Below are 16,188 nucleotides of genomic sequence, written 5' to 3' on the forward strand. Positions count from 1 at the left end.
AAGGGGTTTTCAAGGAAATCTCAAGATGGTCTTTGTAAGTAAATGCACAACCCACACCTTAAAGCAGCCCACCAACATTAATAGATGGCTGAGCATAGGTGCAGAATCGGGATGAGCCCAATTTTCAAGAATACATTTCTTTGATTCTGAAATTATAATAAAAGTACATGCTGGCAGAGTTCAGTCTCCACCACACGTTTGTTCAGACACAGTTCCCTAGATAACTACTTTGGGCTAACAGAGTTGCATTAAAAACCACTTTGTTAGACTGCAACTTAACAAAACAGCATATACTCTACTATAGATTTTTACATGAAACTGTTCCAATAAGGAGTTTACTCTGTGATACATTAAACTCTGTTGCATGTTACAAATATAATTGTTAAATTATAAACTAATTCAGCCAAAAAGTGTCTCTAAAAATGATGCTTTTCTGTTACTTATATATAACAATAAACATGGCGGATGACACAGTTTATTTTTAAGTGGATCCTACTACCTACTTCATGAATAGACATGGTGAAATGATCATTTTGTAAAAGCCCTGAGCTGTGCAACAGATGATGAACATATACAGATAATCGAGTTGTATAGCTCCGAGCTACATGCTTGTGTAATGTTTAATTCTGGGTCTTTTTTGATCATATGGAGTAATCTGTTCTGAATAAGGAAGGCACTGCAGGCAGTCTCAGTCAGAAAATAATCCAGAAATAAATTAATAATGTAAGATTAGAAAAGAAAAGGATTTAGTTTAAAACTGAAAGCAACATACAGGCAACTGACTTTTTTTTGTTTAGATGTTTGAAAACAACATTGATACCACCATGTTTACCTGTTCAATTCAATTCAGTTTATTTTTATTTTATTTTTTTAAATTTTTAAAAATATTATTAATTTTATTGTAATCATTCCATACAAATAGATCAGTTTTTACAAAAAATAGGATTGAAAACAAATCGACCCCCACCCCTGAGAAAGAGAGCATGGCCAATGGAGTAAACCTTAAAGCTTGTAAACATACCTAAATTGATTAGTTTTATAGGGCAATATAGATGAATGGAGAAGAGAAAGAAATGCGGAGATGTCTTGAGAGAATTGCTTCCTCTGTGCTTTAAGAGCTTATTCTAAAATATTATTGATTAGATCCTGCCAGGTTTTGAAAAAGTTCTGTACAGATCCTCTAACTGAGAATTAGATTTTTTCCAATTTCAAATAGTATAAAACATCGGTTTCCCACCGACTTAAAAGAGGAGAATTAGGATTCTTCCAGTTTAGCAAAATAAGTCTGCGTGCCAAAAGTGTAGCAAATGCAATCACAGTTGTCTGTCTCCAAGTTTTTTGCTTTCGGAATTTGCAGCTGTAGCTTTTCCATCGGCGTTAGATGCCAATTGTTCCGCTGTTTCAATTCGAGCTGTGAATGTCTGCTTAACGTCATCTAGCTGATCTGCAAGTTTTCTCGGTTTAGACGTATTTTCTTGAATGTGTTCCTCAATTTTCCCCAGCATACCTTTAATGGTTGCATCAAAACGATTATATAGATGCATTTCCAGGTCTTTATTATGCTGCCGCAGCTTCTCGTTTGTCTTAAGCAAGTCACTTATTTCTTTCTTCATATTTTTCTGAATGTCTTTCCTAAGCACACTTATTGCTGTGACTGTGGCCGTGGCCAATGTTGTGATCGTTTCCTTCAGTTCGGACAAATCGCTTCAGATTTTGTGCTCTGCGGGTGAAGTAGCAACCCCGGTTATAGCCGATGCTTCGGGCTCGCGAGGAGTAGATGAAAGCACGGACTGCAAGGCCGTTTCTAGTTTCAAGTGATCTTCTGGAATCGGCGAGCTGTTGTGACCTGCATCACTTGCACCTTCGCTCCCATTTTCACTCTCGACTGGAGATGATGCAGTGGAGCGGGGTCCTGGGAAGTCTGTGCATTCGCCTGCCAGTTCCAGGTTAGTCTCTGAAAGGCTGTACCTCGCACTTGGGCTTGATGTCTGTCTAGACTTGGGTGTAGCTTTCAGTTTCCTTTCCGGTTCTTTCTGACCCCCTTTCTTGTTACTCATGTTTATATACTATAGTGGAAACTCCTCGGGTCGGGCAAATACAGGATATCTCAAAATAATAAGAAATAAGTGAAAAAATAAAGCCGCTGCTAACGGAGCTCCACTTCAGACGTCCATCTCCCGTAACGGACGAGACCAACTATGTTTATTTTTATATAGCACTCTTCAATGAGTGCAGGCTCAAAGCACTGTAGCAAATACACAGGTAACATGAAGTTATAACTTTACAAATTACTAATTACATAAATCATATTCAGAGATACAGATTTTTTTAATAACAGTTACACAGTAAATATATATAAAAGCCAAATACCACTGACTCACTCATCACAAAATCTCCTGAACCATGATGACTTGGGACTTGAAATTTGTAAGTTAGCCTTGGCCCATAGGTGCTCGTAAGAAACGGTTTTAAAAATGTTGTGGTCCAAGTGCATTCTGTCTGTATGTCTGACCGGTTTTCACGAGAGAATTACTTAACGGATTTAGATCTGGTTGTTTTCTATAATTTGCTTGGACTTTCTGGTTGATTTAGTGATTTCTCTCATCACGCTAAGTATCATAGTTCGCTTGCGGTACCGATGTATTTATGCAAATCCAAGACAGTGGCTGTGGGCCGAGAGCAGGTAGGCGGGGCCTTCCTCATTCACTCGTCAGCCTCTGTTCGAGTTGGTCTACGTCTCACCACGTGTTGGAGTGCACCTTGCCTCCGCTTAGCTAGCGCTACCTGTTTGTTCAACAGACTTTATCATCTACAGATTGTTAAGAAGTAATGTTTGACATTTTTGAGAGCGAAATCGGAGCTCCATGTGTGTTAAAGGGTAGCTGCTGATTGCCAGAGATATCACGGCCATGTGCTTTTCTCCCCACGCGGGGAACTCTCTCCCGTCAGAGCTGAACACGATCAGATACAGTGCCAACGTCCACTGATGAAATTTCATTACAGTGTGAGCGCAGCCATGGAGTTCAGCTAGTCTAGATATAAAGGACATTTCCAATTCCTAAACCATCATTTTTCCCTTCGTCTTATTTTTGTAACTTCTCTATACGAAAGTTTATTTATGAACTAACTAATAATTAAGTTTAATGCATTTAAATAAACTACTTCATAGTCAGATTTACAGTTGATATACCTCTTGCATTATTTTTTTCTCCTTATCTGTTTCAGACTCCCTTGCACTTGGCGGTTATCACAGAACAAGTGAATGTCGTAGAGTCTCTGTTGAAAGCCAAAGCTGACGTATCACTCACTGACAGAAATGGAAACACAGCTTTACACCTGGCTGCCAAAGAAGGCCAGGCAACCATTCTGGGACATTTGCTTCAGTATAAAGAAGTAAAACTGCTGCTTAATCAACCAAATAGTAATGGTTTGTACTATGAAATATATCGATTTTTTTTTTTCCCTAACAGAATAATGTGAGACACTCCATTGTAGGCTTATGATCAATATTGTCACATGTATGGTCCATTACATTACACAAAAACCAATGGCAGGGTTTGACACAGCACTGGTGAACAACTTCGGCCCTGGAGGACTGCAATGGCTGCAGGTTTTTGTTGAGGAGTCAATCATTGCTAATGAAGCACTTATTGCTCAAGTGACATTTTTCTGCTTCATTTCAGTTGTCTCACTTGTTAAGATTTTCAACCCTTAATTGCTTATTTTCATCTTAAACAGCAGTATTCTCTGTTTTTAGTTGCACCTTATTAGAAATAAGTTGCGAATGACAAAGGAACCAGCAGTTCTCCATCTAGCTTGTTTCCATTTACACCTGTGTGTATTCATTGTGTACTATTTGGTTTAATAAAATACTCAGAAGAAAACTGAAGAGAAAGTGAAGAACTGAAAATAACTTCTGTTTTTTGGATGATATCCTTAGAAAGGAAAAAGTCAATGATATGAGAATGACCTGACATTACAGAGGTAAAACAGTAATAAGCCGTGCAATTTAATAAGACCTGTTACTGACAAAGATTGGTTTCTAATTCAGCAAATGGGTTGGAACAGAAATCTGCAGCCACTGCGACCTTCCACGACCAACATTGCTCACCCCTTATAAACAGCCACGAGCTGCTAGGAACAAAAGTCAAGCAAATAGCTCTGTTTAGTCTATTCAATTATTCAGGTGAAATGAAGGAAAGGAGGTGGGCTCACTGTGACCAGTAAGTCTAGTAGGAGACATTTTTGTGTTTGTATATCTGAAATACTTCATATATAGGCAGAATACAGTTAAGACCTCCACAAGAGGCCAAAGGTACCATCTGCTAATAGGAAGACAGAATGAGAACATTTGATAAGAGTGCTTACAGCTGGACAAAGAACAATGTGGAAACTAATATGGTTCGTTGTTCAAGTATGGTGTTTCTAGCATAGCCAGTTGTTTTATTCCACATGAATTAGGGGTTTGTTAGATAAAATGGGGAAGAACACACACACAGAGAACTTGCATCCTTCTAGAAGACACTTCACAGCTGTATATTAGAGAAAGTATTAGTTTTGATTTAGTACTGTAAAACTTTTAAGTGTAAATTTGTATAAAATAGCATAACAAGGTTGCAAAGGGTCAGTCTATTCCACTATCGTTGAGCACAAGGCAGGAAACAGCAAGGTGCCAGTCCATTGTAGGGCCCACACAGGGCCAATTTGCAAAGCCCCAATTAGCCCAACCTGCCCATATTACGGAGACATGTGAGGAAAATGGAAGTACAAAACAAGACGACAACACAGGTAGACATGAAGGGAACAACCAAACACAACACTAAATATTTCATCTGCGTATCTGATCCAAGAAGTGGATAATAAAGTTTAAGAATCTTGCCAATTCTGTGACTAACTGTTAATACATTTGTACATCTTTAATATGCTTTAAAAAATAGTGAGGATCCAGTAAACAACATTTGTGAGGACAGCACTTGTACCATTATGAATTCTCCATATTACACTCTCACATGTATACGCTGCTTCAGCTGTAGACTTTCAAAAGAATTTTAATGCAGACAAATTAATTTCTTAAAATCATGTCATTGCTAATGGTAAAACATTATGTCTTTGATCTTTTCTAATATTTCTATGGAGTGGCAAAGAGGATGATGACATACGGAGAATGTTTATAACCAAATACAAAACTGTAATACTTGGGTTCTTAGTAAGGAAGACACCCATAATAAGGGGCCATTTTGAGTTTCTGCATATATTGCAGTTTTTGACATCAGGCTGTACACGATTGTTTCAACTCTGAGTCCTACTGCTTCTTATTCCTATCATGATTAGTGATGTTTCAGAAGCAGTAAATATGAAAAAGAAAATGAAAGCATAATGTTCAGTAATTATATTCTCACAGTCATTCTAAGGATGTGTAAAATATTTCTTCCACCACATAGGCAGAAAATGGAGAAGCAGACAAATTGTTAACATTAATATTCGTAAATCATATTTTAATGCCACTCACCTACACTGTTCCACTTGATATTGTTATAGGAAATAATACGATTCAGAAAAATACAAAAATGTCATCACGGTAGATTAGATCCAAAGCATTACATTGTTATGTTAGTTGTGCACAAGTGGTTTTATTCAAGGTTATTATAGTTAACGAAACTAAAATCAAAACTGAAACTGTTATTAAAAAAACATTTTCGTAAACTGAATTAAAATAATTAACAAAACCGAAATAAAAAACTAAAACTAAACGAAACTATTAAAGTAGCTGGAAAAACTAACTGAAATAAAATAATAATTTACTGAAATATTTTTAGTTTTCGTTTTTGAATGAATATTCTTGCCGTTAGTCTTTAACCCTTGTAAGTTTTAACTCTAAAACAGAAAGTCATCCACCACAAGCTGTCCACACGTATTCATCCAGTGATCGTCGGCTGGTGACGGAGGGCGGCTGTTCACACAGCATTTGCGGTGACAGAGCAAGCTGAGTGCGGGTGCATAAAGTGTGAGAAATAGAAAGCGATTTTTGTACCGCCTTTCTTTGCGCTTGTTGTATATCAAGATGTAATTCAAACGGCTGAAATCAGAATGTGCTGGTCAACAAAAATGTTACCATATGGACAGAAAAATCACGAGTAACATTTTAGTTTATTTCTCAGGTGACTGCTTTTTGTTGACTGCAATTGACCTGCCACTTTTCATAGGAAAAATTGTTTTTACTTTCTCATATACGAACTATAGAGAAAGTATAGTAATCATGAAAAAAATCGACCTTGATATTTTGATGAATCTTGACGTTATAGACCTCCCAAAGTCCAAAAATACTGTTTTTTGGAGTTGTGTGGTATGTGTGCGCATGTGTGTGTGTCTGTGTGTGTGTAAACACGATAACTCAAAAACGCAACTGGATAGATGGATGAAATTCTGCATGTGGTTGTTACACCATAATTGTAGATCTGTATTAACTTTCGGCCAAATCCATCACCCGGAAGTGGTACTTTACCTGAACACATATGATTTTTTTTTTTTTTTAAGCAGCTGCAGTCCGATTTATTCAACATTACTTTTATAATTGTTCAATATATTATTAATTTGATTTGTTGGTGATGATTCCTTAATGTATATAATATAAAAATATAATAATTGTCTTGTGGTTTACTCCTTAAATATCCTTCCCCATATCTGAGTATACAAGAAAGTCGAGGGGAAAGCACTCCCAGTTTTTGAAAATAAAACTGTGCTGATCGAGAGACTGACTAGGTCATCATACAAGATCAGCATATTGTTGCTGACCAATCACTTTTGCTTTAAAAACATCGTTTAACAACAAATCGATACAAACAAAGGTAGAGAGTCTGACAAGTGATGAAAAACGAAACATACTAATGTGTTTTTGTATTTATTCTATATTTATTAATTTATCTTTTTTAGTTCATATTCACAACTCAAAATACCTGATATTGTGAAAGTAATCCTTTAGCAGAATTATATTTTAAAATATTTGTCTCCCTTTTTCAATGTTTTTCTCTCTTTCTCTCAAAATAGATAGTTGAAATATCATATTCTTTTTCACTCTTAACGTCTGTTCTTATCATACATATTGCATACCAGGGAGTTTTCCTGACTTACATCCAAACCTGCTGGGGTAGGCTCCAGGATTCCTGTGATCCTGCAATGGATAAACAGATTTAGATAATGTAAATATTGTTCTTAATCTCAGATGCTATCTCTGTTGTTTTATGTCTGTCTGTACTCCTGTTACCTGCTCTTGCTCTGGTCATTATGGGTTTACTGTCCTTTATGGTGGTCTATTCAAGTCTCTCTGCCCCTAACCTTGACACTACATGCTTGTTGTTCTTTGTTTCCCTCAATACATCTAGGTGATGTCTGCACACTAATTCAAGTCTAAGAGCCCTGTTCTTCCTAAACCCCCGTGATTTTCATGAGAAAATATTTTAAAAATTATAAAATTGTGTAAAATTGTTCATATTCAGTATCTAGTTTTGATTATGCTTGTTTTTATCAGACAAAAACAAAACCAGATAGTAAACCAGGCAATGTACTTAACTTCCACTAACATTAAACTCGTATCCAAATCTGTTAAGTGTACAGTTCTGTCTGATTGTGACACAAAACTAACTCCGTAGGTGTTCCATGCCATAATTACTAAAACTAAAACTGAAAATAAAATAGAAATGTCTTTGTGAAATAAAAACTAAACTAAAACTAAAAATACACGATGAAGGAAAACTAAAACTAAACTGAATTTCCAAGTAAGGTCAGAAAAAATATAGAAATAAAAACTAATATAAAAAGGCAAAACTATAATAACCTTGGTTTTATTTTATTTATTTTATGTGATTGTATTTTTTACATAATGATTAATATAATAAACTGGCTACTGCCAGACTAATTGGAGAATGTCAAACTTTTGCAGTTTGACACTACCTTCAATTTTGATTTCCAAAGGCTATCCCAGTAACCGCATCCTTTGTAATCTTGGCTTGCAGGTTTATACCCAGTTCACCTTGCCGTACTTGCAAACAGTCTGTCATCGGTGAGGCAGCTGCTGGCTGCTGGAGTGGACGTGAATGCCCGTGAACAGAGCTCGGGACGAACAGCGCTGCACCTTGCAGCAGAGCAAGAAAATGTCTCTCTAGCAGGCAGCCTTCTTCTTGAGGTAATGCTGATCAAATGCAGCATCTAACTAAAAATGCTGTTTGCTTTTTTTTTTAAATAAATAATTTGAGTTATCCTGGAATTCCAAACCATTCAGAATAATTAAACAAACAAGAATGTCTTATTTTATGTACATTTTTCATTATCTGAGCAGTAATAATCAGCAAACAGAGCTCCATATTGTCATGTACTTTTCTAAAGTCTTTCTCTCTTGCACTTCTCTTAGGGTAATGCGCATGTTGACTCCTGCACATATGATGGGTCCACTCCACTACACATTGCAGTTGGAAGGAAGTCTGCTAAACTTACCGCATTATTGAAAGCTGCAGGTATATAACTTTTTTTAAGTATGATTAAATATGTTTTAAATGCTTTCAAATATGCAACAAAAGTTAGGACAAATAATAGAAGTTATAATTAAAGTATGCTCAATAGGTCATGTTATTGTGCCTAGGTGAGAAAGTAGAAAGGGGGAAAGGTAAAAAGTAATTCCAAATTATATAGTACCAAATGTTATTACCCTTACGCTTGTTTCATTTAGCATGTAGCTGTTGTTAGCACGGGGAATTTTTTTTCAGTATTCGTGTTTGTTGTTTTTCCATTCTGGTGCAAAGAACTCAAAATTCTGTATTGCCAGATGTAGGGCTAAATGGGGCTGTGACAGAAATAGTGAGGGAAAAAGGTAACTGTAACAGCTGGGGCCCAAACCCATCGCACCACCATCATAACCTTTGCTGCACTGTGTCTGTCAATAGATCACACTGTAATATACGGTATCTTGTTACTTGCTTTGACCCCCAAGCTGCTTCACTTGGGAACAAGGCCGAAAGCTACGTAGTGCGTCAGAAACCTGACTTATGGTTAGAAGTAGCAGAGTGCTAAAGTTCACGTCTATGGCTTGTGCTTCAAGAACAACTGAAAACCGAGATCGTGCTTTATAGATGGAGATTAATTGCTAAATGTTTCTTACAATATACCGTTGTTACTCTTCAACTACTCTCCTTTTGTAAACACTGGTAACTTTAGCAAGACTTGTGTTGTTAAAGAGAAATAAAATTGTAACTGTAAAAAAGTCACCATACATTTGTGGGGAAGAAATATTTGAAACAGGCCAAAGGCTCCTCTGCGCTTTTCTTCCAGTGTCTGCACATAATGCTCCTACACTTTCTCATCCACTTGACTTACTGTAAATATATGTATGCTTCCCCACAAGCAATAAATGTCAAATTAAACATACCCTGATTAAAAAAACAAGATGCATGTATTCTAAATTAGCAGTTGCAATTAAAGAATTACTAGCTAAACGTCAAAGAGCTCTGAGTATCACAAGTGCATATGACAAACAAGCTTGATGGACTGATTGGTCTCCTTTCATTTCTCATATTTCTTACATTTGCACGCAGCCCAATCAGTGGCAAAGCGGAGGTCATCTTCTTCCAAACGTAATTTAATTCAGCATACCATAGACATGTCTGCAAGGCATGCTTTCTGCTGTTGGGATGGTACCTGAAAAAATAAAACAGTATATTAGAGGAAAAAAACATGATCTTAAATAAACACATTTAAACAAACTTATTTTTGATTAGGTGTCAGTTTAAGTTTTTTGTTAGTTAAAGATTGCTACCCAACAATTCTAGAAAGTTTTTTTTTCACCTTGAAAAAGTTCGGAAGAAATGCAAACATTCATATTTTTTAAAAACTGCAATATATTGATTCTTCTCTGTTTTCAGGGTAATATTTTCCACAATTCACCTTTAAACAGCCATTCAAAGACAGCCATTCAAGAAATAAAAAGGTTGTCTCTTGCATTCATCCCCCTGATTTATTGCCAGAGAGACAGCCGTATTTCTAGGCACAGGAAGGAGGGTATGGCACCCCATGTGTGTTTAACATGGCGTCCTCCAGCCTTCTTTAATCCAGTCACGCTCACCAGTGGGGCTGCAGCTTATGCCAGCAGTACTGACCCTGTGGCAGGAAACGGCCCGATTACTATTTAAAGGTGAATTAAACCTCCTGACAGTTTCTGTTCATTAAAACAACAGGGTGACGGGTGGACGTTTATCTTTATATATCACTGTTGACAGGACGTATGCATTTGGACAGCTAGTCTGCACTCCCTTAGCATTGGAGTGCGAAAACAGAATTTTCTTTTCACGTGCTGCACCCGCTGAAATTGCTGTCTTCCAAAATTGCTACAAAAAAAAAAAATTTCTTTTTTTTAAAAACAAAAATCCAGCCATGCATTCTTTAGTGAACCATCATTATATATTTCCAGATTGCAGGGTCCAATGCCATCTTCATCTGAGGCAATGCAGGAACCAATCTTGGACATAAATAACGTTATTTTTATAATACCACAAAACAGTTACCTGAAGCCTTAGCATCACTGGTCAAAGACACATATTCACCTTTGCAGAAGTGCTTGGCAATGGGAGCTTTAGCACAGCATGTAACTCTGGGAAACTGGACAACACTCTACCCACTGGCAGATACGCAGAATGTTTTTTCCATTAACTTACTTGTTTTATTATCCTTCCCATTCAGCAATTTTTTGTAAACTTCTTTATCCAATTCAAGATTACCGGGCAAGTGCAAACTAGAGTCCTTCACTTGGGTCCTGTGCCCACCATTGGCCATCAGTTTCCTGCAGAAACTTTCTATTCAGTACTCTGTGTCTGACAAGTTTGTGTAAAACACAAGCTACAAATCGGTACCATGTTCCTTGTACATGTTTTGTATACATCATCTAATTAGTGTACACAAGGTATGGAATAGGATCAGTTAATTTTTACACAAGTTTATTTCTTCAAAACCTTGTCGATATTAATTCACATCTAATGACATCCACATTTTCTTTCTATCAGCAACATCCCCACCTTTAAACATCTTGCGTTCTGTTTGCCTTATCATAAAAAGGAAAGAAAAAAACAAGACTTTTACTCAGCCAGAGTAATAAACTGTTTTTAAACAGTTTCTATTGTGAATTAATCTGATATGTACATATAAGAGTAACTTTATTTAAAACTACAATCAGATCTTGTCATCCACCATAAAATACTTTATTTTATTTATTTATTTTTTAACCAGGGGTTGTACTTTTCAAACAGAGCACTGAAACTGGTGCTTATACTGTCCATATTAATTCATATTAATTGTTTGTTTGTTATTTACACTGTCCGTTAACTGTAATTTTATGTGTCATTAACCAATATTGATGGCACTAGGTGTAATAGTGTTGGTGATAAAGGTTTGTGTGGACCCCTTTGCCTTTTGTTGTTGAAATAATATCTAAAATACTTGCTAAGGACACTTTTTCCTTATATTAATATAAAGACATATCAGTACCCAGTTTTGTTTACTGTTGTAATTCCATTTAGGTGCTGATATTTATAAAGAGAATTTTGAGCCCTTGTATGAAATACATAATAAATACTGTGAAGATCAAGAGGAAGAGGACGATGAAGGTTTTGTGCCTGGAACAACTCCTCTGGACATGGCCCTTTCTGATGAGGTATATATTGTCTGTAATAGAAATGCGCAGGCAGGATGAAGGAAGGAACTGAAGTGGGCAAACTGCTAAAACCTAGAGTGACTTCTTTTAACTGACACATTAACCTGACTCTTGAACTGGTTTCTAACGTCTTTGGGGTAGGAGATACTAAATTGGTGGCTTGTAGCCCATTGGACCCTGAATTTGTAAATCAAATTTCTGATGACGATATATTTGGTTTCAGGCAAGTACGAAGAAGAGCATTGAGAAAGGGTGGGCAGGAATGCTAGAAACATCAGGGGTTATAAAAATGAGAGCATCTAATAAGGTTTATGGGAGTGGAAGGCAAGCTTTTGTGTATGGGTTGGTGCTGCTGGATCCCAGAAAGCCTTCATTCCATCATCAGTTCTAAGGGGCTAACCTGCTTATGGCCTGTTCTTTCTACAGGGGCAGATTCGGCAGGCACCTTAATGTTTTAAAATGGGGCCAGATTAGTTTTATTACAACAGATTTAACATTACCAGCAGGTGCACGTGTTGTATGTAAAGTCCATCTGTCTGTCTGATGTCATTCTTGACAACTGCTGAGAGCCACATGATGGATCACAGGCCGAGTACAGAACAGATTTGTGAGTTACATGGGACTTTCTAGGAGAGATTCAATACTGTGCTCATCAATCTTATCTGTTAGTTATAGGTATACTTCCCATCTTTGAATTTTATTTAAGTAACATTGACAGCTAAAGGAAATATACAAGATTGTAATCTGTAAAAACATACAAAGGGAATTATTGTATTCTCTCTTTTTTGAAAGATTTATGATATTCTAAATGGAAAAGAATATAAACCAAAGATGGACTCGCCAGTTTTCCTTCCACAAGGTAATTTTGTCCTGTTTTTGTGTTTTTTCCCTCCTCTCTCAAGTTAATCAAATAATGAATATTTCAATATGAAGTGTCTCTCTGTTGCATACTGTAGAGTGTTTGCATTTCAATCCCTCACTGATCTGTTTGCCATACTTGCTTTCTCCCAGTCCAGGTGATGGAGGCTGAGGCGCAGGTCAGATCCTGTAGTGATGTGTTAACAGCAGGGGTTAAAACGGGACATTTTTACACCAGTAACATCTAAACCCAAGCAGAATTCTCACAGAAGGCTTGGCAACTGGAAAGCCACTTGCAATTCCCTGAATAAACATTACAACTCATCATTCCACAATCAGTGTTTATTAAAGACTGATTTCATACTGGGCCCTACAGATTTTAAAAAAATCATTTCTTACAGCGGCTCTTGTATACATTAAGAAATGTCATTTTTTTCTTTTGAGGAACAGGTGAAGATTCCGTCTTGTCCAGTTTAAAATTTGCTCAGCATTCTTAGATCTAAGATCTGTCATGCAAAAAGCCAACGCTGTGTCAGCTGGAGTTTGAGAGAAGTATGATAACCAAGCAGTCAGACACAAAATACTATAAAGTTTACACAACTACAATACGTAGAACACAGGCCTATCAAAAATACAGTCAAGCTTTCAAAAGGAATACTTAAGTACATAAAATCATAAAATCCCACCTTATTCAATTCTGATGCATTTATGCATGCATTCTTAAGACGGGTGAGTCCAATTTGAGGTCATCATGGAGGTTTCGAGGGGTGTCGGAGCTTACCCTGGTAACATACAGCACAAGGCAGGATGCCAGTCTATAATGCTATGGAGGAATTGCTGAAAGGTTGACGGTAACACGCATTTCATTCCTCTCTTTTGTTATGCATATAAGTCATGTCTTGTCAGGCTGTATGACTCCACACAAATTTGCCTGCAGCTTTTTTTATATAAATTGTGCCTGTTACTTTCTATTTTTTTTTTATTTCTTCTTAGAAATCTGGTTTGCGAAGAGGTGCATATTTGATTAATTTCATTAGTCTTTGAACCACTAACATTGTATTGGTTTCAGTAACATATACTACGTACAAAAGTTCATAGTTAAACTACATTATGAAGAACAGATTATATTTTGATTATGTACTGTATATTAATATAGTGTTCTTTTTCAAGAATATACTGAAATTTGATTGAGGACAGAATGTTATTGATAGACACAACAGGTATTTGACCTGACTAATAGAGAGTGTAGTTTTTCTTGATTAATGAAATCTGTATTAGTGTTTTTGTGTAATTATTGTAAAATTTTGATACTTAAAATGTTTGCTTATTTTTAATTTTGTAGGAGATATTAACCATCTCTCAAAAGAAGCAAGATATGAATTGTGTAAAGCATTGGAATTTCCAAAGCAGACATGGGAGGTCTTAGCCCAAAAGTTAGGTCTAGGTGTACTTAACTGTGCCTTCAGATCAAGTACATCTCCAGCAAAAACACTTCTGGACAGCTATGAGGTACAAGGCATGTTTTAATTTTTGAAATGATCTTTACCTTAAGGAGGCCTCTAGTATTCATGCGGTTTGTAGTATAGAGAACATAATATTCTCTTACCTGCTTAATTCAGTTAAGGAATCCCATTTGGAGCCTATCCCAGCCATACTGGGCACAAGCCTGGATCCAACCTGGACAGCGTGCCAGTAGGTAGCAGGGCCTGCTCATGCACACAGTAACAATACAATACAGTTTATTTTTGTATAGCCCAAAATCACACAAGAAGTGCCACAATGGGCTTTAACAGGCCCTGCCTCTTGACAGCCCCCCAGCCTTGACTCTCTAAGAAGTCAAGGAAAAACTCCCAAAAAAAATTCTTGTAGGGAAAAAATGGAAGAAACCTTGGGAAAGGCAGTTCAAAGAGAGACCCCTTTCCAGGTAGGTTGGGCGTGCAGTGGGTGTCAAAAAGAAGGGGGTCAATACAATACAATACAATACACAAAACAGAACAAATCCTAAATACAGTATAAAAAATTTTACAAGTACGGAGCAGAATTTAACAGTAGATGATATAATATGATTTGGATTTGTTTAGAGTCCTGGAGACCTCAGCCATCAAGCTGCCTCCCCCATTTGGCCATTCCGCAGCTGAAACAGCGGTGGGCCAGCCAATCCGATGAAAGGACTCCTCTACCCCACGATTCCTACGATTCTCCATCAGGGATGACTTTACCTTAGGCAGGCAAAACAACTTGGCAGGTGGGCCGTGGCACCAAGTGCCACATTTGAGTACCAAGAAGAGAAACAGAATAGGTGAGGGTTAGTAACAAATTCTAACTATCATGTTACTTATGTTTTAGTGCTAATGACTAACAACAGAGATGCAGTCTGTACAGTTAATCAGCAGCTCTAGTCAGGATATGCTAAACTGAACAATAACACCAGCAATATCTAGAATCGCTAATTAGCCGAACACACATCTTCACAGAGTCGAAGGAAAATTGGAGAACCCAGAGTTACAAAGACAGCAACAAGTCCCAGGATGCAGACTCATGACCCCAGATCTGTGACACAGCAGTGTTAACCGCTCCACCACAATACCAACCTGGAGTAGAGAGATCCTTAGCATCTTTGGATAATATCTTTTTTTTTTGTCTTACTTAAATTCTTTATTTTGCTATCAAATAAATGTTGTTTAATGTTTTTGCAAAATCATACAAAAACACTTTAATCACCTCTGAATGACTAGAGAAGAATGGTAATTTTCTTCAAATTTCTTATGTAGGAATTTATTTCTGGTAAAGTTAGTTCTTCATAATATGTTGGGTAAGACAGCTGCAAAAAATGTCCAATAGAAACAGTTTATAATTTCTAGTATGACACGCAAAAAAAAAGTTTGTATCATTATTAACATCGGTATCCAATTAAAAGAAGAAAATTGTTGGGACGAAAAGCTGCAGCCACAGGAGGCCTGCAGGGCTAAACTTGAGAACCACAGCACTACCCAAATTTTAATAGAAGAGCAGGTCACACTTCATGATTACACGACTCCGCTTGTAAATTGTTAGTGCAGTTTCAAATCTCCAGAGTATCTCAGCCTCACTGCATTTTGACAGTAAATTAATGTGCAGCCTGACAGCACCAGTGGCAATGGCAGTGGTTTCCAGTTACAGTGAGTTCAGCTGCAATCTCAGTCCACGTTTTTCCTTTCTGCATTCTGCCGTGGTATGACAAACGCGAGACGTCGGTAGGCCAGCCTCTTCTCTGTTTGCATTGTCCAGAACTCTCACTTTCCTTGCAGACGCATTGTATGGGCTGAGCATTTGGTAGCTTCCAACTTTCACAGACATAGAAGCCACCATTACGACTTTAGACAAAATGTTACCAGCCCTATTTTGTCATGGCGTATCACAGAGGCTTGGGGTGTTGCACTACATGACTTTCTGGGACTTGCTAAGATTATTAGGCTAATAAAGACTGCAACTGGATAGGTATTGTAGTGTGACGCTGACACAACTTTAGAGATTCAGTTCCTGCGTTTCATGCCAAATTGAAGAGATCTCACTATGATCTAGGCTCCTTCACAGTTTGTAGCTGATGTTCACACTTTCAGTCAACTGCCACATTGACTTCAGCTAAAGAAATGGTCTCTTCA

The 16,188-nt window shown here is 37.2% G+C and overlaps 1 protein-coding gene across 1 annotated transcript in view; it reads left to right on the forward strand.

Annotated features, from left to right (window-relative positions):
- Nucleotides 1-16,188, forward strand: part of LOC114654582 (nuclear factor of kappa light polypeptide gene enhancer in B-cells 1) — a 149,372-nt gene that overhangs the window by 126,919 nt on the left and 6,265 nt on the right. The window contains exons 17-22 of the mRNA XM_028805206.2: nt 3,226-3,427; nt 8,010-8,179; nt 8,405-8,507; nt 11,556-11,689; nt 12,482-12,548; nt 13,890-14,056. Of these exons, the coding sequence (XP_028661039.1) occupies nt 3,226-3,427; nt 8,010-8,179; nt 8,405-8,507; nt 11,556-11,689; nt 12,482-12,548; nt 13,890-14,056 (843 nt within the window). The remainder of the gene's footprint in view (nt 1-3,225; nt 3,428-8,009; nt 8,180-8,404; nt 8,508-11,555; nt 11,690-12,481; nt 12,549-13,889; nt 14,057-16,188) is intronic.

Source organism: Erpetoichthys calabaricus, chromosome 7 (assembly GCF_900747795.2).
Source record: "Erpetoichthys calabaricus chromosome 7, fErpCal1.3, whole genome shotgun sequence".
NCBI lineage: Eukaryota > Metazoa > Chordata > Cladistia > Polypteriformes > Polypteridae > Erpetoichthys > Erpetoichthys calabaricus.